Genomic DNA, 26,350 nt, shown 5'->3' with positions numbered 1-26,350 from the left:
GAAACCAAACTTCTAGGGGGTCTCTGTGTCTTTAAGGGGAAAAAATTATAGATTTCTATTGTTAAAGACAGTGAACAATGGCACAAATTAAAATATTCTTCACTTTAAACAGTGTCTATTTTAACAAATCATTTTTATTTTTTTATTTTAAATTTTATTGTATATTTTGAAAATCACAAATTAAAAAAAATCACACATCCAAATTAACCCAAAACTGTACAACTCAATGAACTTCAATACAGATAGAATAGCACTGGGAACAGAAGCTATGGAGCTTTAGAATGAATTTTACAGTCATTACCAAATATATTTTTATGCATTTATCTGCCTTCAAAACTGAAAAATGCATAACAGAATTAGAATCAGAAAAATAACTAGCTTTATATTGTCTTTCATAACTTGTGTCCATTACCTTGCACATACTCCCTCCTCATCCTCTAATATTTAGCCTTTTTTGTCTTCTTTTCTACATGCTACATTGTACCCACATGCATATCGCTTACATATCTACATACATTATTGGCTAGATTCTACATATGAGGGAGAACATATTTTTTCTTTCTGAGATTGTTTAGACACACTTAATAATATTATACATTCTAATAGTATTCCATTTATATGTATAACAAATTTTCATTATCCATTCATCTTTTGATTGACAACTAGGTTAATTTCAGTTCTTTACTATAGTGAATAAAGTAACAATAAACATGGGGTTGCAATCTCTGTGGTAGGATGTGGAATTCTCTGGGTATATGCGCAGGAATGAAATAGCTGGGTTATATGCTAGTACTATTTTTAAGTTTTTGAGAAATCTCCAAACCAATTTTCACAATGGTTGTATTAATTTTCACCCCCACCAACAGTGAATAAGGCTTCTTTCTCTCCACATTCTGTCTAATATATGTTGTCATATTTATTTATGATAGCCATTCTGACTAGAATGAGGTGGTATCTCAAAATAGTTTAATTTACATTCTCCCAATGCCTGGGGATACTGAACTTTTTAAAAAATAGTCATTGGCCATTTGTGCTTCTTTTTTTAAAAAAAGTATATGTATTCATTTGTCCATTTGCTAATTGGCTGTTCTATTTCCTTGTTATTTAATTTTGGCAATTCTTTGTAAATTCTGGATTTAAGTCCCTTGTCTGATGTGTAGTTGGTAAAGATTTTCTCCCATTATGTGGGCTATTTGCTCTTTTCATTATTTCCTTCACTGTACAGAAACTTAATTTTCATGAAGTCCCATCTATTGATACTTGAGGCTAGTTCCTGTGATATTAGTGTTCTACTAAAAATGTTCTTGCCTACCCTAATGTCTCGAAGGGTATCACCTATGTTTTCTTTTAAAAGCTGCGATGTTTCTGGTTTTAAATTAAGGTCTTTCAACCATTTTGAATTGATTTTTATACAAGGTGAAAGATAAATTGATTTTAAAGTGCATGTTTCAAATTCTTTAGACTGAATAAAAGGGAGAAAAAGAAGACCTAGTTAATCTTTCCTAAAGAACACATACATACATATGTGTGTGTGTGTGTGTGTGTGTGTGTGTGTGTGTGTGTGTGTGTGTATATATATGGATGTGTATATGATCCATCATCTCTACATGCCTAAGGTTTGTCAGGCCTCAGAAGGTTTCCTATCTCAAGACAGCTTCTTCTTCTGCAGATTCTCTCTTCAGAATTATCAGTCACTGACACTCAGCAAATATCTCAGATGTAGATCAAACTTGCTAAGCCAATTACAGAATTGTAGGTAAATGACTCTGTCATATCATCTAACTTAATCTTATGTACATAGAGATTTACCATGCTTATCATAATTATTGTCCATTGTTCTCATTTTATATTTATCTTATGACTATAGGATTAAAATTGGATACAGTAAACAAAAAACAACTTGGAAATTTCATCAAAACACAAAGAAGAGACTTAAAATTTACTCATAATCCCACTACTTAGCTTTCATCAATAACTATTTTGGTAGGTCTCTTTCCTATGCATTTTACTACCCACTGAAAGGCTTTTGATGACTATATAATAATTCATAAACTACTATAATGTATTTACCATAAACTTTATAGAGTAGGAGAATTATTATTTAAACATCTACTGAAAGAATGTACCCATTATGCAGACCAGATAAGAACATAGCTAACTGGAGGGTAGGTAGTGTATGGGAGTGAAAAGTGAGGACTGGAGGTTGATGATTGCATGAGTAGACCCACCTGACCACTCTCATTCCAATACTGGCCCCCAAATACATCTGAGGAAGCACAAGTACTCATATAGCCCAATTTACAAGCCAAAAGTCTCATTTCATTTTATAAATGAAATTACTTGCCCAAATTATGAGATTAGTAAAAGGACCCCAAGCCCCATATCTTATAGACAAGGACTCAGCTTTCTAACTTAGCTATTCTTTCCACAAAAGTCATCAGATTCTCATGTCTATTTTAGTTTTTCATTTAACTAAGAAAAATAGAATGGAAAAAATCATGTAATAAAATGAATAATTAATTTAATATAAGAGTTCTCAGAGTTCCACATGCCCTATTATTACTAACAAAAGGGAAAAGCTAGAGGGAAGTTTATTTTAAAAGAGAAAATCAGGATTACATTATTTTCCTCAAGAACATACTGCATGCCTACTCTTAACTACCAATCACTCCTCCTTCTCATTTCATCACTAAATATTGAAAATCTAGTCGGGGCTGATCAGTAGTGAAATAAATGTACATAACCTCCTTTAAAATTACATCTATTTATTTTGTTTGTATGTACCATGCTGAATGTGTGGGAGATCACTTGTGGGACAACTGTGGGAGTTAATTCTCTCCTTCCCTCTTACTATATTTATTTATTTAGTGTAGAGGTGGATGGGTGTGTACATGTGCTTATACATCAGAGTGTGCTTCCATATACATGTGGAAATCAGAGGACAACTTGAAAGAGCCAGTTCTCTCCTTCTACCACATGGGTCCAGGGGAATGAACCCAGGTTATCGACTGGTGACAATCACCTTTATAAGCTGAATCATCTCACTGGTCTCCTTTCCTTTTAAGCTTCCTGAGTCCCAGTATTTGCCATCTATAAGATGAAGATGAAGATATTAACTCTTTATTGCTTAAGAAGTGATATATATTTTAAATCCTGACAAGCAATCGGCCATAAAAATACTCCATATTCCTTGCCACAGTGTTAAATATCAGACAAGAAAGAACAGGTAAAATGGAAGTATCTTTTACACTAGCAATTTCATTTGAGACAACGCAACTGAAGAAGTAGATTAAGATATTCACAAATGATTCCTATTATCCCTATTCCTAAACAATATTTTAAGATGAAAAAGAGAAATTTACTTGACTTTCCCAATCAAGTTCCATAGCTTAACTTGTTATCTCCAGACCATTTATTTTCAATTATGACTGTGTTCTTTTTATTATATTGAACCCCATTTACTTCTAGGAAAGAAATGTAACAACCCTAGTCTCTAACCACCATTTCCTTGCTATTTAAATATGAGTAGCTAAATCAGCAAAAGAATTAAACTCAACAAATAATTTCCAAGGACAACAGCTAGAAATAAAAATGATCAAATGTGAAACTTATCAAGTTACCTATAAAAGAATAAATAGATGGCAGAAACTAAGCCTTTTTACATGCATATAACACACAGAAATTAATCCATGGTTGATGGAAAACTCTAGAGGATTCTAAGAGTAGTTTGAGAACCATACTTGTTAATTATTAGACACATTCTGTTCACTACTAACTTTAAGTGTATTTATACAGGGAAAATTCTGTCATTTGAAATATCAAAACATTTGTTTCTCAACCAAATTAAGCCTCATATACCAAATCAATGTATCAAGAAGTCGATCATATTATTCATAAACAGAAAAAGGAAACTGCTCCTTAAAATAACTTTGTATTTTGTTGTTAGGAAAGTTTCTTTTTTCTTTATTGTTACTTAGAAGGAATGGAAAGGTGAAAAATGATGAAGACCCCAGGATTGGGCATATGGCTCAGTGGTAAAGTGCTTTCCCAGTATTCAAACTGATGGTCCTGAATTTGATTCCCAGCACTAAAAAGCAAAACACAACAACAAAAACTAGGGAGAAATATTTTCTCCATTTTTCCAGTACCATGTACTGAAAAACAGTACATATGTTTATTATATAAATGGTATTTTCTTATCAAGTAGACTTAATAATCTAAATTAAGTAGACTAAAACCAAATCATCAGGAAAAAAGTCCAAGTCACAGAAAAAAAAAAAAAACAGACAGGTTTTGTTCTGCATGAAAAGGGTTCAATCCCATGCACCCTGATACCAAGACATCTTCAAGGACTTTTTGTTCATCTAGAAAGATCTCTTAGAAGAATCAGGCTTTGAGGAGGCACTGAAGGAGGACAAAGTGGTAAATTGTTCACTAGAGAGGGTAATTTGGCTCCTTAAATAACACGGAAAGAGGGGTAGGGCCCAAGAATGAGACAGAGAAAAAGGAACACACAGAGGAGTTTGCACTGAAAACATCAGCAAGTAGAGAAGGAAAGTTGGGGAAGAGTTCTCTGACAGTAACCCATGGAAGAGCAGCATTACTAAAGAGATTATTTTGACATAATTTATTGGACATACTTAGGCAGAAAGACTGAAAAGATTACTACTTTTGAGCAAATATTTACTGTGATTCAAACACATATGGAATCTTTATATACTTCATCACAATTAAAAAAAATCTCCTTTTAAAGTTAGAAGTGCAGATGGTGTAGCTGTTTCTACTAAAAAAAAAAAAGTAGCCACAGATGTACCTATAATATAATACCAAAATTAACAATAAAGATTTTTTTATATCTAAAGAAAACAAACAGAAAATCAAGACCAAGGCAAAAAGCATAGATTAAAACTATTTGTAACTAAAAATTTCATCTAATTTTCTTTCAGCTAAGCAAGATCATCTATCTCTCTTTGCTCTGCTCTATGAAGTGCCCCAGAGCAGTAATCTCTCTACCCACAATTTGCCCATCAGTTAAAAACAGCACTGTAATACTTCAGTCCATTCTTTTTATAGGAGTGCCAGGATGTCTGGAAGGTAATGCACACATGTTTAGAATGCTGAGATGAAAAGTAATGCAATTTAATTTTATGAGTCTTTAGTTAAATCAAGATAAAGAGACCTAGTCAGATTATTTCAATATGTAAAATTTCGACTAGCCAGAAGGCTTCCTGGAGACATTATTCAAAAGATTCTAAACTAATGTTATGGAGTTTATGCTATTCCACAAACTAATCAGACTAAGGAATTTCTACATAAAACTAAGCACTAAGGCCAGGAGTAAGATATAGTAAATATAAGAAGTTCTATGTCTGGACCTAAAGATAACTCAAACAAATACATCCATCAAAGCAAGATAAACCCCAATCAAAAAGATGAGCTACAGTTTACTATCACAGCCATAAATCATTATAAAACAAAAAGTTAGAGATGGATGAACAGCAGACAAGAAAGCAAATACCAAAGAGCACTGCTTCAGGGCCTCAGTTTCCTTATTTATAAAACAGAGGTTGAGGTTACAGCTCAAAGGCAGAGTATGTGCTTCTCATGTGCAAGGGCCTAGACTGAATCCCTAGCATGAGAAAAAAATGAGGATCATACTATATAACTCAGTACCTCACTGTTCTAAGGATTAAATACTTAACATATGCAAAATATTCTGTGCCAGGAGCACAGCGTGTTTGCAACTACTATTATAGTGATTCAGAACCCTCAAACCTAATGCTAAATAGTAGAAGATCCAAAATCAAATATTTTTTTCTGTAACTCTTAGTAGCAAAAGATACCAAGATTTAGAACAGATACCAGAAGGGGCTTAAGCTTCATTAGCCTCAAGTGGACCCCCTTCTAACAAAACCATAGTGAAGTCCCAGCCACCAGTAATCTCTTCATGGTGCTAAGGTTTATACACCCTTCCACTTCAGTCTGGCCCTAAAGCAGGAGAGACACGGAACACACTAGACTCCCATCTTGTCTTCAAATGAAAAGGCTGTGCAGGGCATTCTCAGTCTCCAGGGCCCACCTGTCTTTAAACAAATGCCTCTGTTTTCCCTCTAGTCTACACTGGTTCTTGGGGTGTAGAGGATAGGGCAGGCAGCCCAATTCTAGGACCAAGCCACAACTAGCCCAAGGAAAGGACAAGGTTTAAGATGGGCACCCAAACTACAGCTCTGATGAGGGGTGACCCATAAAGCTTTAATCAGTGCTGACAGAGAAGTCCCCAGCTCTGAACTACTCTTAAAATCAGTGTTCTGGAGCCCCTCTCCCAAGACAGAAGAGTCTGCCTCAGGTCAACCTAGTCCCCTTCCCAGGCAGGCGCAGAAAAATATTGACCACAGGATTCTTCTGTCCTCATTTGGCAGGGTTGAGCCAAGACTTTGCTTTACCCCTCTTTTGTCAAATGGCCACAAGCAGAGATAGGGCTCAAGAGTGGTTTTTAAGTATTGGCCAGCTGCTACAAGTCCTGCCCAACAAATGTTGAAGGAAACTATCATGAATTCAGGCATAATGGTGAGCTCCTGTAATTCCAGTTACTTAGGCTGAGGCAGAAGGATGGATTGAGTCCATGAATACAAGGCCAACCCAGGCAATATAGTGAGACCTTATCTAAATGCGGAGGGAAGTGCTTGTATGTATGTATTCCAAGACAGGTAAAGAACCAGACTGTCTGTCCTGCAAGCCCTTCCCTGAATGGGCATGCCAACAAAGCCTGACCTGATCGAATGCAAGGCTACTTAAGGTCCTTATCCCACTGAATGCACATGTTGATATGGATGTCTTCATTAGTCTGGTTACTAGGTATTCTTCTAGCTTCACCATAACAGATTTGTCCACTTTCTAAAATCTGAAATATTCTCCAATACATGAAAACACACAGGTTTTAGATAAAAGACTCTGAATCTTTATTATCTTTGGAGCCTATACAGTTTGTATTTCCACAAAAGAAATGTAACAGTCGCAAATAACCACATACAATAAGACTCTGGGCTTTAGTAGTAGAGACTATTAGGATAAAGAAAGCATTTTCTGGTCCAGCTAGGAGATCCTGAGTTTCTAGAATGTTCCTTTCAAATCGACTGTGAAGAGCCAGGCATGGTGGCACATCTAACCATCCAGGAGATAGCAGCAAGAGGATGACAAGTTAGAGGTCAGTCTGAGCTATAGAGCTAGACCCTATCTCAAACAAAACCAAGCAAATAAAACAAATCAAATAGACTCCATTTGTAATATTGCATTCATACCTCATAGTAGTTAGAGATTTCAACTGGATTCTGGGGCTTGCTTAAACAAAGTCTATTCTTGTAGTCTGGATCATAAGTAAATAATTAAAGACTCTTTATGGGGTATACATGTACCTTGAATCATGTACACCTAATCATCACAGACCTTAAGAGCTGGAAGAGAACTTTGAGAACTAGTCTAAACTATTATCCCTTCCCTTCCAAACTGTTTTACCATCCATGCATTTCTTTTTCCAGTGAGGTAAGGATAACCTGCCCTGACTTGTCCTTAGACTTGGTCTAGAGGAACACCCTGTAAGTCATGTGAACAACCTGGGTGGAGTACACTGACAAATTTGGAGTGAAAAAGATCATCTGAATTTACCATAATCAATCTTAAGAGCTTTTCAAATGCTTTAGATTATATTTTAGAAAATCACAAAACTTTCTTAAGTCCAGATAAAAGAAGATTTATCTAACACATATTTTTTTAAAAAAAAATATAAAGAAGTTAAAATAGTCTGATATCTTGATATACTCAATGAATTAACAACATAATTTGGCTGCCAAAAAAAAAAGTTTCTGTGCTTAGGGAACTAAATACATAATCACTATTGTACCCAGAAGGAACAAGGTAACCACTCTCTCTGCTATGAGATATGCTGGAGTACATCTAGACTATTAGGTTAAGTTCTCTTCTGTTTTAGGAGAGTCACACAAAGACTAAAAAGATTCAGAATAGAGGTGACCAGGAAAGTGAAGAAATATGAAACCATGTCAAAGACCAATTGAAGAAGCTGAGGTTATGCAGCTAAGACTCAGAGTACGATCACATCTGCAAAATCTAAAGAAGTGCACTGAGAAAGCAGACTTGTTGTACATACTCCCAAAGGCCAATCCATCTAGTCAGATGTTAGGGACAGGCAGAGGTGTTTCACCTAAGGCTATATAAGCATTTCTTAAAATGTAGAGTCATGCTGGGCCTTAATGGCTTCTAAGCTCCTACCAGCCTCAGAAGTCCATTTAAAACAAACAAGCAAGCAAGCATTTGTCATTACCTCAGGGCCTTACTGCTGATTATTACTCTCTAGTAAGAGCATAGAATTTCTCTCCACCCTTCATCCAACCAATCCCTACAGTGTTGTGCCAGGGTTGTGAGAGAAGAGTGCCTGTTTGCTGGGTAATTAGTTTCAGTTTGCAGATCAGTGTCCCAGCAAACAACTGGGCCCTAACTGATGGGTAGGTAAGAGCTTTCAGCTAAATCTCCTGGAGAGAAATTCTTACTGATTCATATAAGACCTGTCCACTCAAATGATAGAGTAAATGGTACCCAGTTCTCACAGAAATGTTGAAATAAATTCTACAACCACCTTCCCCAATGGCAGGAAATCCAGCTTTGCAAGCCAAATTAGCTCTCTCAAATTCATAGAGACATTTTCCTCTGTTGAACAGCTATGCTTACTATCTAAAGTAGATGGAACCCATGCTACAATTAAAAAGTCCCACTTGATTATATCACTGTAAAGCTAAGATTACCTACCAGAAAGCCACAAAGTCAGTCAAGCCTTTGAACTAAACATAGACAACAGAATGAATTCACAGAAGAGAATAAATTACAGACTATTTAAACAAAGGTAAATGAAATGACCTCAGTTGGATATCCCCAAGTGTTTGCTACAGAAAGACAACCATACAGATATTAGCCTATGGAAAAACACTAAAAATAGTTCAAATTGGCAAATATTCATCACCTCAGATTTGCTTCACTTAAATTGATTTGAATTATAAGTACTGATTTGGCATCAAAATATTAGAGGATATAATAAATATATGATAGATTTAATACATTCTTCTCTGTAATTTTCAAAGTAATCTATGTATATATAAATTAGGAACTGGTTAAATTAATTAATAAAGAACTGGTTAAACAAGTCTGCTTATTCTGTGAACATTTACAATAAAAAATACAACTATTGGAAATAATAATGTAGGTCCTAGGTATTAATATGAAAAAAATTTTTATGTTACATAGTTAAGTGAATATATCAAGATGAAACAATATGTATGGAATGATTGCATTTTAATTTTATAAACTATTTGATTAAGTTTTGATGGTGTCAGAGATTCTGCACACTAAGCAAATCTCTATCTCTGAGCCTTAAAAATTATCTTAAAGTATTTGTGTGTTGAAATATGCCCAGAAATTTTTTTTTAAAGATCCAACAAACTGCTAAGAGGAGTAACCTCTAGGGACTGGAACTAGAGAGCAGTGATAAAGTGGCTTTTACCTTTTTCTTTGTAGGCTTCTGATTATCTCTTTTGACAGTAAGAATTCAAAATGATAAAAGTGAAGTAACATCAACTGTGTGTTTATCAGATACAAACAAAAGCAAGCATTTTCTACTTAAATATTGTGTGCTTAAAACTCCAGAAATTCTAACATCTTTTTTCTATTTACCAAAGCAAAGTATAAAAATCACAAGTTGCCACTCAGCTTCTCTAATAGTTTTCCAGTTAGAAAAAAAGAGCTGGTCATCAGGGGAAATGACATACATGTGGTCCTTATCACACAGCAGGAACCATTCTAAGCGCTAGTTAGGTATGCATTAACTTAGTGAATTTTTTCTTCCCTCTCCTAACCTCTCTCCACTATTTTTGTCTTTCTTCATAGTCTTGCTATGTTGTCCAGGTTGCCTTAAATCAAGGACTAAGTGACCTGTTCACACTTAACACAGGCAAAAGGGGGAAATAAGCTGGAATTCAAACCTAAAAATGGACTTCAGAGTCTACACTTAACTACTAGTCTAACTTTAGTAATATGTCAATCTCTTTTTATAAAGCCAAAAAGTATCAAATAGGTTAAAAAAATAGCTAGTTAATACATTCCTTGAAACTGAAAGAGATCCAAATGTGGCTTCTTGGGGGTGAATAATCTGCATTCCTATTTATGCCTTTGCCAAGCTCCAACATACAATTCAAGACTTAACCATCTGGGAAAATCCTCTACCAACTCAATTATAGTCCAAAGTCCATACCTGACTCCACAGTAAACCACTGAGCCAAAGAATTAGGTCAATGATCAGATCAAGCTAGACAAGTGCTTTGGGCAAATCTCTACCCCAATGCAAAGCAAAAGATCTCAGAAACTTGCTGAATGTCTTAAAGAGGTAGGCTTTATTGGTTGAGTTCCTGGCCCACTTAAGATGCAAAGAGGTGAAAGAACAGCAGTTGTCTCTTAACTTTGCTTGAAGACTTTTACTAGCGAAAGAGCTGTATTTCCTATTGTGAGCTCAAACAGAAATGGGCATGTCAGCATCAGCAGTAAGGAACACTCCAATTTTAAAAGGGCAAAAATGGACATCCTTGCTTAAATGACATTTGCCCAAACACTGACCTTGGAATTGAGACAAAATGAAATAGTACAAGGAAGGGATTTAACCTAATTTATAAACGTGCAACCTAGATACACACCTGTCCCAAATGGCCTACCAAGTCTACTTATTTGCAGAGAGGATATGGATTACAATGCTGTTTTTATTTTTTTAATTTCAGGCCTGAAGTGGCCTGTTTGTAAGCAAAATCCACCCTGTATGTCTCCCCCCCCCCCCGTTCCCCCCCCCTCACAAAAGCATTTGTTAACTACACTAGCAAAAAGAAACAAACAAGGAAATTGGAGCTTTGGAAGAATCCCTTCAGGTTTCTACCTGTGTGTTGACAGAGCACCATGCCAGCTTTCAAACTTCCCCCCAAATAACCCAGGCAGGGTGGCCTTCTGGGCAGATCCCAAAAGTTTGCGTCCATTCTGGGACTCTGACAAAGGCTAGAAAACCCTGTTTTAGGAAGAGACGCTAAGTAGCCGCTCCCTCTTGGGTGGGTGGGTGGGGGGACGACAAAAGACTTTCTAGATTTGGAGGGATGGGGATTGAGTGTAGCTGGAGCCTGGATCGTCCCTTGGGAGTCGCTAGGACAAGAAGCGGCCAGAACGGGGGTGACAGAGGCTGGGGTGAAGATGGGCAGTGGCTAGGGAAGGTACAGGGGGCGAGGAAGCGCCGGGACTCACCTGGGGGAGGAGGAGCAGGGGCTTCGGTGGCAGGTGCGGTGGGCGGGACGCTGCTGCTGCTGCTGCTGCTGCTGCTGCTGCTGTTGCTGCTGTCCGGGGACTGGGCGGTCGGGGTCCCGGGAGTGCTGGGCGTCTGAGCGGTGGTGACTAGAGGGGTGGTCGGCCCCTGGCCCGCTGTGCTCTCAAGGGTGCTGGGTGCGGGTCTGGAGGCTGGCGGTTGGGTGGCGGCGGGAGTGCCTCCCTCCTCCGAAGGGGTGGCGGGCGAGGGGCCTAGAACCGGGAAGGTGGCGGCGGCGGGTCGCGCGGTGGTGCGGAGAGGGGTGGTCTCCGGGGAGCCGGCTGACGGGGTCGCAGCCCCGGCTCTGCGGACTGGGGTGCGCGGGGGGCCGCTCCGCGGGGCCTGCGCCGTGGGAGCCGCGGCCTTCGAGAAGGGGTGGCCGGCTTGGTCCCGCAGCCCCGGGGTGGGCGACACGACCACCTGCCCCTCCGCCCCGCCGCCCCCGGTGACATTCCCCGCCGAGGCTGCTGAAGCGGCGGCGGCGGCGGCGGCGGCCGCCGCGCAACACAACAGGGCGAGGCCGCCCAGGCTCGGCAGGCTCCTCATGGCGCGCTCGGCTCCGCCATTCATTCATTCATCCAGTCGGCCGGTCAGTCATCTTCTCCTCCCTGCCGTCCGACCGAGGAAGCCGTCGCCGCCGCTGCCGCCGCCGCCACCGGGCGCACCATCGCCACCTCCCTCTGACAGGCGGCCGGCCCCGCGGGCGGGCCTCGGAGCGGAGGGAGAGACCGGGGCGGAGCGCGCACGGCCCGCCCTCCTGGATAGACAGCCAAGCTCGGCCAATAGAAAGCCGCGTCCACCCACGTGACCCGCCCGCTTCCCGGCCTCTTTGTAACGGCGCGGACCAATCAGAGGACGCGGAGGGGAGGGGGCGGGACGTCGGGGAGGCGCGAGCGGCGTTGGAGCCGGCCGGGTTCGCGGCTGCCCCGGCTTTGTCTACCCAGAAAGCGGGGCGCGGGCCTCGGGCACCCGGCGCCGCCGAGCAGACAAAGGACGCGCCCTGCGCGGCGGACACCCGGCCAAGTCATCTGTTCCACTGGGCTGCGAGCTGGACCCTGGGCGGGGAATCTCCTGTGGGCAGCATCTCCGCCCTCCTGAACAATGGGGACGCCGAGCGGCATCCAGGCTCGGGCGGAGACTGGGCTGAATCCCTGCTAGGGGCGCGGGAGGTGGCAGCGGTGATGTAGATGGGAGTTCCGCACTCACTCAGTGGCTCAAAAGAGCCTGTCCCCCCACCCCCACTGCGGGGTCAGCACTGCCACCCCCATTTCAGAGATGAGGGAACTGAAGCTCTTGCTGACAGCTTCAGCAAGCCAACCCCAGTTACCCCCAGCAGGCACCTGCTAGAGATCTGGCGCTAGACTAAACTGGATGGGACAGTCAGTCTAAAGTCTCACCATAAGCACCAGGTGCAAGCTTCTGGCGTGGGGGAGACACACTCGCGTGCACACTTTATGCCCCGAACCTCGAAAAGAATAGGATAGGACTAGGTTGAATTTCAGCTCCTTGCCTCTCTTGCAGAGTGGTTTTGTGGCTCAAGCAGTGTTCTCAACCACTTAAATGGTGAGATGAGAGGACACACCCCATCCCCCTCAGAGAGCTGTTGTGAGAATGAAATCATGTACATGAAGGGCTTAACCCAGTGCTTGGCCCCACCGTTGTAAACTATCATTAATGCTAACCACTTGGGGTTGTACTGTGTCAGGACAAGCCTAAGGTTGGAAAGCAGCCCGCACTGCCTCTGCATCCCCAGAGATTCCAGCCTGCTGCCGGCATTGGGGTGGAGCTGATAGCAGAGCTTGACCCTGGATGACATTAAACTCTGGAGGAAGTTGGAAATCAGGCAGGCACACTTGCACCATCACCCAGGATCCAGTGCAGTGTCCGACTCTGAAGCCTAAGCTGAGCAACTTCTAGGTGCAGTCTGGCAGATCAAGTTTGTCATCTGATGGCTTAATCCCATCCGACCTGCCTCCCTGCTAAAGGCAGCCATCCTGGCCTCTCGTAGGATGCTTGCCTTTGTGCATGGTTTCCCATTAGTCATTCGCCTCTAACCAGACAGGCAGGATGAGATTTGTGTGTGAACTCGTGTGTGTTAACGAAAGCATGCATTTATTTGCCTGAATGAGTAGTGGGTGGGGAGAGGATATGTTCGAGCTTGTGTATGAAAGCATAAACACATTTGTTTCTCTGTGAAGATTGTATGTATCTGTGAGTCTGTGAATATAAGAACTTGTATAAATTTTCATATATCTTTAATGTATTAATAATGTGTGCATGTGGACCAGTGTGTGTTTTGTGTTTCTGTTTTTGAATGTGAGGTTGTCTCTGGGTGTGTCTTTTTAGGCCTATTTATGTAAGAAAGAGGGTGCAAAATGAGAGAGCCATGTACTGTTCTGAGCACCAATATTTAGTAAGCACTGACCAAGGTTCTGGTTTTACTTGTCTTTAGTAAGGGAGTGGACATGGCATCCCCACCCCCAGCCTGTATTCTTTTGGTTCCTTAACCCCAACCAAAATGCCACATCCTCTAGGAGACTTGAATTTCTGAGTGGGAGTTCATTCCCTCCCCCTCCCCCATTTCCCTACTGCCCTTTGTTTATAACCCTGATCTATCAACCCCTGCCTCTTCCTAAAAGGATTAATGATGGCTTTTAGACATATGTACCACAAATAAAATGAACCACCCACATGACTTAATTACTTCTGGGTACTCATCATCCTTAGTACTAGAACTTGTGATTAATGCTCCTGCCTCTTTCTATTTCTTCAGGCTCTGTCTATGCCAGTGCCTAGCAGTGAGCACCAATCCATGCTGTTTAAACTGAAAGAACCCCTGTTGTGCTCACAGGGAAAGCTTGTGTCTTTCCAGCCACAGACTCTGATGATCAAATTTCCCTGGAGGAAAACTTTACCTTCTCTGAACCTCAGTTTCCTGGTCTATAAAATGAGGCCATTAATTCCTTGAACAGATCAAACAGAACTTCTTTTTTTTTTTTTTTTAAACAGCCTGATACACAGATTGCACTCTGTATGTCAGTTCACATTTCAATTGCTGTTGCTAACTCTTGAGTTTTGTTAGCTGAAAGACTAACAGACAGAAACCTCTGTCTGCAGAAACCTCTGTCCCATAAACTGCAGATCAGGTGACATGGCTTGACAGTTTCCCTACTGGACATTTCCAAATGGTATCTAAAAACTGCTGGGTTGGCCTGAGCTGTGCTGTATCAGAGATTCTCCACCACTAGAGGAGAAAAGCTGATTTGACTTTTTAGCCAGGAGGATCCCAGAGCAAAGGCCTAGAAGACCTTGTAGAGTGATTCAGGCCTGCTGTGCCTCAGATAAGGATGTTTCATGCTGGGCTTCTCAGGTGGGACAATTATCCAGAAATAGCAGAAATATGTCAAGGAAATGTTGAGCTTCTTTAAGATAATACTTTGAGACAGTCTCCCTTTGTAGTTTAGATTGTCCTCAGCCTCCCAGGTGCTGGCATCCAGATATAACCACCACTCCAGCTCTGTAAGATAACTTAGACCTACTAATTTTACTCCATTCAACATTAATTCTCTTTTATTACTTTTTTAAAACTTATTTTGTTGGTGTTTGTGTGTATGCACATGATCACATGCATGCTTAGAAGTCAGAAGACATTTGGGGGAGGAGCTGTTTTTTTCTTCCACTACATGGGTTTCACATAGCAAACTCAGGTTGCCAGGCATGGTAATGAGTACCTTTATCCTCTGAGCCATCTCACCAGCCCACATTTTTTAATTCACTGCTTTGATTTTTATCTCTAAACCACAACCTACAAGATGGCTTGTTTTATTAAGTTTTCTGAAACAGAGTTTTACTCTGCAGTCCTGGCTGGCCTGGAACTCCCTGTGTAGCCCAGTTTAGGCCAGAATTCATGATAGTCTCCTACCTTAGTGTCCTGAGTACTGGGATTACATCATGCCCAACATGACTTATTTTATAAGTAACATTTTGAATGAGGGACGTGGAGATCATGATGGGAGGACGTGCAGAGATGACCGGCCACACTAGTGGAAGTCCATGAACGGTGGACTGGTGGCTATGGAACCCCCATGGGACTGGACTAGGCCCTCTGGATAAGGAAGACAGTTGTTTGGCTCGAACTGTTTGGGGGGCACCCAGGCAGAGGTATCGGGATCTGTCCCTGGTCTATGGGCAGGCTTCTGGAACCTGGTGCCTGTGGTGTGACACTTTGCACAGCCTTGGTGCAGTGGGAAGGGGCTTGGACCTGCCTAGGCTCAGTGTGCTGGGCTATGCTGACTCACCATGGGAGACCTCGATTTGGGGGATGTGGGGATGTGGGGAGGCTTGGGAAAGAGGGCTGGGGGGTGAGAGGAGGGAGGAGGGGAATCTGTGGATAGTATGTGGAGTGAGTAGAAAATTTCTTAATAGAGAAAAATGAAAGAAAAAAATAAAAATGAGAAATACCATAAATATCCAACATTAGAAAAAAAAGAATACATCTGTTTCAATTTAATTATATAACGTAATTATCAGGGTGGCTATCAAGATAGTGTAGCCGATATTAATAGCAGATAAGAGTTTGTATGTGCCAGGCACTGAACTAAGAGATCTGTGTGACTTTATTTAACCCTCAGAATCTCACCAAGTAAGTACTTATGTCCTGGACTGTTTGGACTACTATAGCAAAGACTAAGATACTTAGAAACAATGCCAACTTACTTCTCACTTTTTTGGTGGCTAAGAAATCCAAGATCAAGATGTCATCTTGTAGAGTGTCTGGGAAGAGCCTTCTTCCTAGTTCACAGATTCCATCCTTTCACTGTCTTCTTGTGGTAGAAAGGACAAAGGAACTGTCTGGGGTCTTTTTTCATAAGGACACTGAACCCATTCACAAGGGCTTTGCCCTGCTGACCTGGTGCTTTCCAAAGGCCTCTAAATACTATATAGGGACAGTGTTAGGATTTCAACACACAAGTATTAGGGAGGCACAGAGTGATTCTATGCTATTTTATTATCCGTATTTTACAGATAAGGAAGCCAAGGGACAGAGAAATTAAGCAGCTTGCCTCAGGTCCCTTAGCAAGTGACAGTGGCTGAATTCAGGCTGGCATCATTAACTGTAATGGGAAAATGCTCACAATATCATGTTAGGAAGAGAAGAGAAGACAAAAGTGATGGCTCTGGCACTGTGTATCAGATGGGGTCCGGAACTTTTCCTGTTGCCCCAGAAGAGAGGTGTTGTCCCACTCTGGCAGGTAAGGTCACAACGATCCGGAAAAGGTCTGCTTGCAGTTCTTTTGAGCAGCACCATAATCTCCTGTAGCAACTGTAAGTGCTGTAGAAGGTCCAGTCTGATTCTACTTTGTGCTAGGCACTAGCTAAGCATGAAATCCCCAGAATCGGCTCAGGAATCCTGGAGATAAGAGGAGTCTTGTGATGGAGCAGGTAGGCACTGTTCAGGAGTTCTGCAGAAGCTGGGTAGAATGATCGCCTTGCATGCATGGGACTTTGGATTTGATCCTCGGCACCATAAAAACAGAAGCACATTCATTCCCTATAGTTGGGACTGTCACCTCTGCTTGAAAGAAAGAGGAAACTAAACTTCTAAAAGGCTGAGACTTGCCCAAGATCTGCCTGATTTCAAAGCTAATTCTTGTCTCTATAATAGCTTCTGTGAATGTAGCCACTGGGTGTTTCACACAGCAGGAGGCCAAAGGCAAATACCGAAGAAAGGTCAGACATATGCACCAAATTTAGCCCTTCTGCTAGAGCAGCGTTCAAGAGGGAAAAGGCACTGGAAGTCAGAAAGCATAAAAATATGGTAGCAGAGGCTTTATGATACACAACCACTTTGCTGCTTCTGGTTTCACTGAAACAGTGCTGCCACAGACTCTTACCAATTCTTCAGGAACCTGGTCTCCTATCAGATGTGGCTGAATGCAAGGTTTGGCATCTTCTGCAGACAACTGTAGGAGTAGCAGGACCACTATTAATGAAGTCTGCCCACCAAAGAACACTGGTGGACAACTCCCAGAAAAGGAAACACAAGGGACTAAGAAGCATGAGATGCTGCATGTGTAGCTAGAGTAGTCGGCTTTGCAATTCAAGATGGTGGATTGCTATCCTTTTAAACCTGCTGGTTTGCATGGAATCAAAACATGTTAAGAACTGTTATACTTGCTACTGACCAAAGAATATCACTCACAGTTATTAGTAATGTAAAAAATAACAGAATGAAGCCTTTCTTCTTTTCTTTGACTCTTAATTCCCACTTTTAAAATTCTACCCAAAGAAAGTAAATAATTTTTTTTTTTGTGTGTGTATGTGTGTGTGTGTATGTGTACAAAAATGGAGTGCTTGGCATGATGGTAGATGATTATGATCCCAAGACTTGGGAGGTAAAGCCAGAGGTTAAGACCAGCCTAGAAATCCTGCCTGGGGAGGGAAAAAGGTTAATAAGAATTAGAAAAAAAAAAAAAACCTAAACAATCAAAAAGGAATGGATTAAGTATGTTGTGGTCTATGTTTCTTTGTTAGAATATGAAGCATCTACAAAATGAAAATGAATTCATGGGGCTGGAGAGATGGCTCAATAGTTAAGAGCATTTGCTGCTCTTCTAGATAACCCAAGTTCAGTTCCTAGCGCCATCTGTAACTTCAGCTCTAAGGTATCCAACACCTTCTTCTGAGCTTCTTGTACACACACACACACACACACACACACACACACACAGAGAGAGAGAGAGAGAGAGAGAGAAAGAGACCTAGACAGAGAGAGCACACAAAGACATAAGTAAAGATAAATTTTAAATAAAAAATAAAGTGAATTCATATTCTAGTTGTATGAAATTATGGAAAAGATACATTACATGACTGGTACGATCACAATTATGCAATACATGTAAAATGATAATACAGAATAAAGAACCAATTCAAAACACACTGAGCCATAGCATTCTTTGCTTCTGGGTGACTGCACTATGGATGTATTAAATTTCTCTCCACATATTTCTGCATTTTTTACAGTGTACATACATTGTCCTCAAAATCAGTAAGAATCAATAGCAGAAGCAGCTTGAATCTAAGATGTCTTTCCACCAGGCCCTTGGTCTACCCCCTGGTATCTCTAAGTCACAAACCTATATTCATTGAAAAGCACTATCTCTAAATAATGACACTAAATGTCGAAACCCAGCTTCAAAGTCCCTCTGATGTTAAAATAAGCCAGGAAAAGCATTTGCTACACAGCTCTTGGAGACGTTGAAGGACGTCATTCACAGTGGGCACTGAGTCAAACCCTTGCTCGTCATCACTGTTGGCAGCAGAGCAAAGAATTTGAACCATTCTGGGGGGCGGGGAATGGGGTCTGAGCTTCTGGACTAATTCTTTCCCTTAGAATGCTATAATTGTAACAAAAGAGATTGCTGACAAGCACACAGCAAACAGAACTTTCCCAGGCGCTTCCTCCTGTCAGCCTTGTAACAATCCTGGAAGGAAGATGGAAGTAATAACAGTAGCAATAAGACTAATGGTGACTGACATTTACTGAGCATTTATTACATGTCAGACACAACAGGAAACACTTGATCTATGCAGTCATTTAACAGTATGCTGTGAAGTAAAGACTGATTATTCCCATGTGATAAGGAAGTATCTTGTCACTCAAAGTCATCAAACAATTTGCCCAAGGTTACCAAGATAATAAACTGAAGGACTTTAGACCTCAGGTCCAAAGTGTTTTCCACCACTGCTGACTGCATTCGCTCCATTTTGGTTATTTTTTTTTATGGCAGCTGTTATTAGGACAGACATCCGCTTGACAGTAAAGAGTCCTGGATTCAATCCTGGTCATTCTAACAGTGTAGGTTCAGGTAAGCTATTTCAGCTAACTGTCCTGGTTTCCCTCTTGGTAGGATAAGCATCACCAAGCAAAACTAAATATATAAAGCATTGAGCCAAAGCCTTACTAATCAAGGCCATTCAAAAAATGTTAGAGGGCTACTTTTTCCTCAACTGTCTTTCTTCATCATAGGTGAAGGCCAGGAGAGTTCAATGTCCTTGAATCTCCCTGCCAGAATTTCTAGACTGGCAGAGAAGTCACGCTCCTTTCATCCTGTGCCCTCAGCCTTCTGTCTTCTGATGAATCTCCTTCACCACAGCCCATGCCTGCAGGAGGGCAGCACCAGCACTGCAGAATGACTTGGCATGGGACACCTAACTCCTCTTTCTGTTGGAGGTGCTGCTGAGATGACTCAAGCCTTTGGGATGATGATGTCCTCTGATTGACTATTTCATGATAACTGTAGTGGGTTGCTAGCTGTTCCAGCTTTGACTTGGAAGTACTACCTCCAGGGAGGCTTCCAGTAACTGTCACGCCTACCTATGACCTGCCCCTGAGATGCAGATGGGAGTCCTTAAGACCCAAGATGCCGGCTCTCTTGGTTCCTGGTGATCCTGGATGTTGGATGGTAGACCTAGCAGAGTTCTCCAGAGAACCCAGCTGGACTGCATCTCACTTCTCATGGATCTTGTAACCAATCCCTTTACTAGCTGTGACTTACCCCCCAAAATAAACCTCCTTTTTAACTACTTGGAGTTGCCTTAATAAATCCCCTAATAGGTAACTGTATTGATTTCATACTAGCTTCTAAGGACTAGTTTCTGAATGATAGACAAACCTTGCCTTAAAGAAAGAGCTCACCTCAGAAAGACTACAAAGAACAAATGTCAAAACAGGACAGGTCACTACAGGGAATTTTTTGACTCAGTGGTTTATATAGTCAGTTTGGCTTGGTGAAGAAATAGCTTGACTGAATCTACACAGCTAGAATGACCTTGAGCCTCAGACCCTCTAAACACATTGTGTATGAATGATAAACCAAGACTTACAGGATTTCACCCTGAAAAATGGCTGCCGAATCAGGGTCAGATTCTAACACCCCAACCCCTAAGTTCACCATCAAACTCAAATCACCCCTTACATGGGAGGCAGCTGAGAGCCCTCGTGGGGCTGGATGCCAATGGGTCTTCCCACTTCTGACTTCTGATCCAGAACTCTCTTCATGCCACCAAGTACTCTGTACAGAAACTGCTGTTCTAGAATCACAGTGATGGCTTCTGATTGCCAGCTTATATCAAGGTGGGGGGCAGTATTTTTAGTGACAATAATGGCGCCTGCTTGCAGGCATCAGTAGTGGCCTGAGAAATGACAGAATCTTCCCAATTCAGCCACATTGCGCAAGGGAAGTAAAAACAGCTTTGTCATTCCATCAGTCCAAAATTAGAACAACCTCTGAAGAGGGTCCTAGAAGATCGGGCCTTCTCTCAAGCCTGTGGGTCTCATTTCCTTTCCCACACAATGCCTGCACTGTTCTGATGATCAGCAGCACTTGCCAGGTGTGTGCGATGCCCCAAGTGCAGTCTGGAATTTGGAACTGGATGTAATTCTTGGCCACATGTTGGCAGCGCTACCTCTTTAAGAGGTAGAACACTGGAATCTCTGCCATCCGGTTTCCCTTTGGGGACTTAGCTATTATCCAGCCAAGCTGTGCTTGCTGCCCAGAACCATTTCCCTTCAAGAAAAAATGTTCTGGGAGGAAAATCCACAATTCTGGGCCCAGACTAGGGTGCATAAGGCTGAACTCAGTCTCTCTTAAGGGTCTGTAAGGAACTCGCAAAATGGGCATCAAATGTCTGGTCCAGGAGAATTTATTCATTCATTCATTCATTCATTCATTCATTCATTCTTTCATTCACTCATTCTCCAAAAATGTACAAGCACTGACCTAGAGACCCCTTAGAAAACAACCAATTGTGACTTTCCATTCGTGGTCCTCAGGGCAAAGCAAGTGGGGTCAGTGATGAACACACGGATGGGCAAATAACCCAGATATTTAGACAAGATAGTAAATGTTACCAGGGAAATTAGAAGACAGAATACTGAAGGAATATCCTTTTACAGTGTCAGGGAAAGCCTCTGTGAGGATTGAATGTTCTTTCAGAAATCATAGGGAGGAATAATGTACACATTTGTACACATAAATAAATATAAACACGTACATACACATAAACAAAAATGTGTACACTCACAAGCACACACATCAATATACACGTTTGCACACATAAATACACATGTACACACATAAATATGCACATGTATAAACACATAAATATATACATATACCCACACATAGATACACACATGTACAAGTATAATTATACACATGTATATACACATAAACATATACACACATAAATGAAATGTGTATACATATGAATATATGCACGTACACACATAAACACATATAAGCATATGTAGATGAATTTCTAAACAGTTTTATTAAATAAGAAACACAGAGCCAAATACAGAGGTAACAGCCAAAGAGATCAGAGCAAGAGCCACGACTAGCTTTAACTTACCACCAGCAGTAGCTCCTACAGAGAGAGCTTCTTCCTGTCTAACTCATGTTTTTATTGCCTTCCTGTTCTGCCTTCTCATTGGCTCTAAGCCCAGCCACATGACTTCCTCATCACTGCCTGTTTATACAGACCTCCAGGTCTCTATGGTTGGTACTGGGATTAAAGGCTCATGTCACCATGCTTGGCTGTGTCCTTGACCACACAGAGACTCTGCCTGTCATGTGATCAGATTAAGGGCATGTGCTACCACCGCCTGACTTCTGTTTTATGGCTATTTGACTTCTGATCTCTAGGCAACTTTATTTATTAACATACAAATAAAATATCACATTTCAGCACAAATAAAATATCACCATATTTCCCCTTTTTATCTAATAAAAAGAAAAAAGAAAAAATGTTATAACTAATATACACTTGTAGAAACATAAACATAAATGTATATATACAAACATGAATATAAAATGTATGTACAAACATAAAATACATGTGTACAATATATATCATAAAAATACACATGTATGCACACATAGACACATGTAGACACATGCATAAGTGAAAACATGTGCACACAAACATAAACATACACATCTTTACACTCATAAATATACAAATATACACATACACATAAACACACATGTACACACAAATAAATACACTCAAGTAAACACATATAAACATACACATGAACACACACATAAATATACACATGTACACACATAAGTGTCCACACGTACATACACATAAATGTCCACATATACACACAAATAAATATGCACCATGTAAACACATACATAAATATTCACATGTAAATACACAAACATTGATATAACCATGTACACACTCCACCATAAACACATACATTTGTAAATACACATGTCCACACAAAACATACACATGGACACAAAATAAATGTATTCATATACACATGGACACACATAATCTGTGTATACATATCTATGATTATGTGTGTATATGGTTATATTAATATATGTGTACATGTGTGTATCTATGTATGTGTGTATATTTAAGTGTGTTTATATGTGTATATTTAAATGTGTGCTTGTGTGTATATTTATGCATTTTACATGTGTATGTTTGTGTGTGTGTACATGTGTGCATTTCTGTGTGTATACTTGTTGTGTAACAGTTTCCTCTGTGATTGAAACATTATCATCCTAAATCAGGAAGGCAAATGACTCAAAATGGCTTCAGGAAGTCCCTGAAACTGACCAGACTCACTTGGTCCCTCCCTACAAAAGCTGAGCGTCCCTCTAAGGTGAAAGGAAGCTGAGCTGTAAAGGAGACCCTGAGTCCAACCGAGCTGCCTGGAACAGGTTGAGATAGACTGAGGCACCTGGAGGACACTCTTCATGCCTGCAGGCTGTGCAGTGTGGTCCCTGTTCCCACGCTGGGGTGGGCTTGGTTGATGCTGCTGTCTGTGAGTCATTTCTGCTCTTGTAAGTGACCCCTCACCCACACTCCTTTATGGAACACCAGTATAATATGTGGTTCTCCAAGTTGCACTGTGGTAGTATCTGTACTTTGCTCTGTCATGGGATGCCTATCAGGCTGAGTGTTGTGTCTTCCCAGGAAAAGTTTTGTCAGATAACATAGTCGGTGCCCAACAGAACCAAAGATGAGTTGGGAAGGAGTGAGCGCACCTTATGGATGACAAGACATGTTACTGAGGCCGAGAAGCCTGACGGGGGAGCATCCATGGAGGAAATTCTGACACAGTTGTCCTTCTCTATATTGTGCATGTTAGTGTGCCTTTGTGCCATAGCAGCAGTTGCATAGTTCTTCCTACGGGTATTGAGACATGTAACTAACAGTGAGCCCTGAGTGTTAGAAGTATCTGTGGAAGGAATACCAGGAAGGCAGTCTTCATCTGTAATGGTATGGGGTGGCATGCCTGCTTTATGAATGGGGTCCACGGAGATGCCCTGAAAACAGTTAAAGGTTTAGAATAAATTTTGCAGTCTTTGAGATTAGTACACAAGTAACTAGCCTGCTGGCAGTCAGTGTTAGAGCTTGCCTGGCCATTGTGTGTGGAGTTAGAAATGTCTCTGAAGCCGAGAGGGAGGCCAAGCAGGAACTTGATTGTGTAAAGCAGGAACTTGTTCAAGTACAGGAGCAATTGCAACAGTAAAGGAAGATGTGGCTATCATCCTCTGTGCTAACCTCTAATTTGGCAACTAAATCATATAAACAAGAGGATGAAAGAGGTAAAAGCAATAAGCAATACCTCTCAAGTCCAACCTTCAGTAGAAAAAGAGAGGAAATCTGTAACCATGAGCCAGTGCAAGAAACTAGTGTGATTAGGAAACACTCAGCCCTTCAACTACTGAAATTAGCGAAGATTTAACAAGCAATGGAAGAGCATGCCTCAGCCTGGCTCGTGGAACTGTGAGGAATGGAGATGGATAGGATCAGTCTGACTGCTGTGGAGACAGAAAACTGAATAATGTAACTAACCATCCTTCCTTAAGGCAAAGGCTGCATAACTTGAGACAGTATGAGGGAAATCAGTCACTGATGGATTGGCTTATGAAAGCCATTAGGAACACTTAGTTATCACCGTCAGAAGTTCCCATAAATATCAGAAACTGGAGGACCATGCAGGAGGGACAGAGGCTAGTGAAGGAATTAGGAATAAGATACTCTGTGTTTGAACCCCAGTTCACTGGACCAGATAAAACTGTGCTCACAGAGGAGTTGAGAAGATTGATCCAGCAGGGCCTTGAGATTGGTGTGGAACTTTAGCGGCTTTGCTGAGCCCTGTGGTGGGGTAAGATCTTGATCAAGTAGGAAAAGCTTTAACAGATATCAGTGACTTAGACCAGCATGTAAAGAGTGTCTGTAAAGTAAAAGAACAAGCTACAGGAGATAAGCAAAAGGTAAAACAGAGGAAGAGGTGTGTCTGGGTTACTTGATGATAAATGTGGCAGGATTTATGTCAAGCTGGAGTTTCTAAGGGAAGAGTAGAGAGAAAGCCAAATTGTGTGCTAAGGAGCTGGAAAGCTCTATAGCAGTGGTTCTCAACCTTCCTAATGCTGTGACCCTTTAGTACAGTTCCTCATGTTGTGGTGACCCCTAACCATAAAGTTATTTCATTACTACTTTCATAACTGTAGTTTTTATGATATGAATAAATGTAAATTTGTAAGATATGAATCATAATGTAAATATGTGATATGCATGATATCTAGTATGCAACCCCCATGAGGTTGAAACCTACAGGTTGAGAAGCACTGCTTTAAAGCCTGAGGTGCAGTTCACAGAACACATCCATGATAGAACATTACAGATGAAGAAAATCAAGCCTGTTCTGTAGGTGGGTAATTATACCTTCAGATTAAGGAGAGTACAATTCCTTCCAGCGAAAGGTTATGCTAGGGGTGGAGATGGTTTGCCCAGCCAGGAACTCTCCCAACATCCAGGTGTTGTGGATGGAGAGGCAACATCAGCTGCAGGATCAGTGCCAACTCAGAGTCTCTCTGTCCTAGGGAGCCAGCAGGTGCAGCAGGGGAGAACGAGACCACATTCACCTTTGGCCCTGAGTAGGGCTGAACAGACTAAGTCAGGCCCACAGAGTTTATCAGGTGTGGAGAAATGTGGAGGTTCTGTGGAAGAGCTCCAGGATGTGAAAACACAATGGCTCAGAGAGAATGACTGAGATTTACAGGAATCTAATTAAGTTAGTGCCTCCTATCCATGCTTCATACCCAACTTTGATCTGTAGAGGAAGCAATTAGTATGAATGGATGGAATCCTACCATGCTGCATTAACTCAGGGCTTTGTTTGACTTTAGTATCTTCTTAGTTGTAAACCCCGGGGATCACCTGACACTTGCTTAAAACAGTTGACAACAAACTTTCAGAGTACTTCACCAAGGGTATCTTGTAATCCCACTATTTGTTATGGGATGGTGGTTCTGGATGTTGCCTTGTTCTGCCCATCCTCTGGAAAAGGTTTTGTTATATAGCTGACATAATGTGAATGAATTCATCCCTTTTTTGTTTACCATTGATAACTAATCAGGGATCGGAAAAGAGGGCAACGTTATCATTGAACTACTTCCTGTTTTTTGGGAGCACTGAAGACCTTGGGGTAAGCTTGATCATCACCATGAGGGTACAGTCAGGTGTCATGGGCCTCTGGTTCTGTAGCCAGGGACTGATATCCCTGTAATAACAACCCATGAATGGTCTGGTTAGAATTATTTTGAATTTGCTGTTGAAGAAATCTAGACAAGAAATTGATAAGTCAGATTGCAATTAGTAGGATTAGGAAAAGGAGGAGAAAGGGAGTTAAGAAAGGCAGTGTCCTGTTCTATATTGGGCCATCAGTGATTCAGTGGCCAGAGGCATTGAGCTGTTCATTACATGTTTGGAGATCTGTCTGGAGTTGTTGGATCTTGTCTGTAGCTAGAGTTTTTCTGGTCCTGCCTGGCCCACAGTCAGGACAAATCTCTCTAACCTGCCAGTCCCACAGCAACTCAGACCCAACCAAGTAAACACACAGAAACTTATATTGCT

At 41.3% G+C, this 26,350-nt stretch overlaps 1 protein-coding gene across 1 annotated transcript in view; it reads right to left on the bottom strand.

Annotated features, from left to right (window-relative positions):
• The window catches only part of Megf9 (multiple EGF like domains 9), a 101,808-nt gene extending 89,679 nt beyond the window's left edge, over positions 1 to 12,129 (bottom strand). The window contains exon 1 of the mRNA XM_052716064.1: positions 11,338 to 12,129. Coding sequence (XP_052572024.1) covers positions 11,338 to 11,965 — 628 coding nt within the window. The 5' untranslated portion in view covers positions 11,966 to 12,129. The remainder of the gene's footprint in view (positions 1 to 11,337) is intronic.
• Positions 12,130 to 26,350: the final 14,221 nt, after the last annotated feature.

The sequence above is a fragment of the Peromyscus californicus genome, unplaced genomic scaffold, assembly GCF_007827085.1.
Source record: "Peromyscus californicus insignis strain IS unplaced genomic scaffold, ASM782708v3 Scaffold_5__1_contigs__length_169319896, whole genome shotgun sequence".
In the NCBI taxonomy this organism is placed as follows: Eukaryota; Metazoa; Chordata; class Mammalia; order Rodentia; family Cricetidae; genus Peromyscus; species Peromyscus californicus.
Note: the sequence above shows the minus strand (reverse complement) of the source record. Positions and strands in the feature narration are given on the sequence as shown.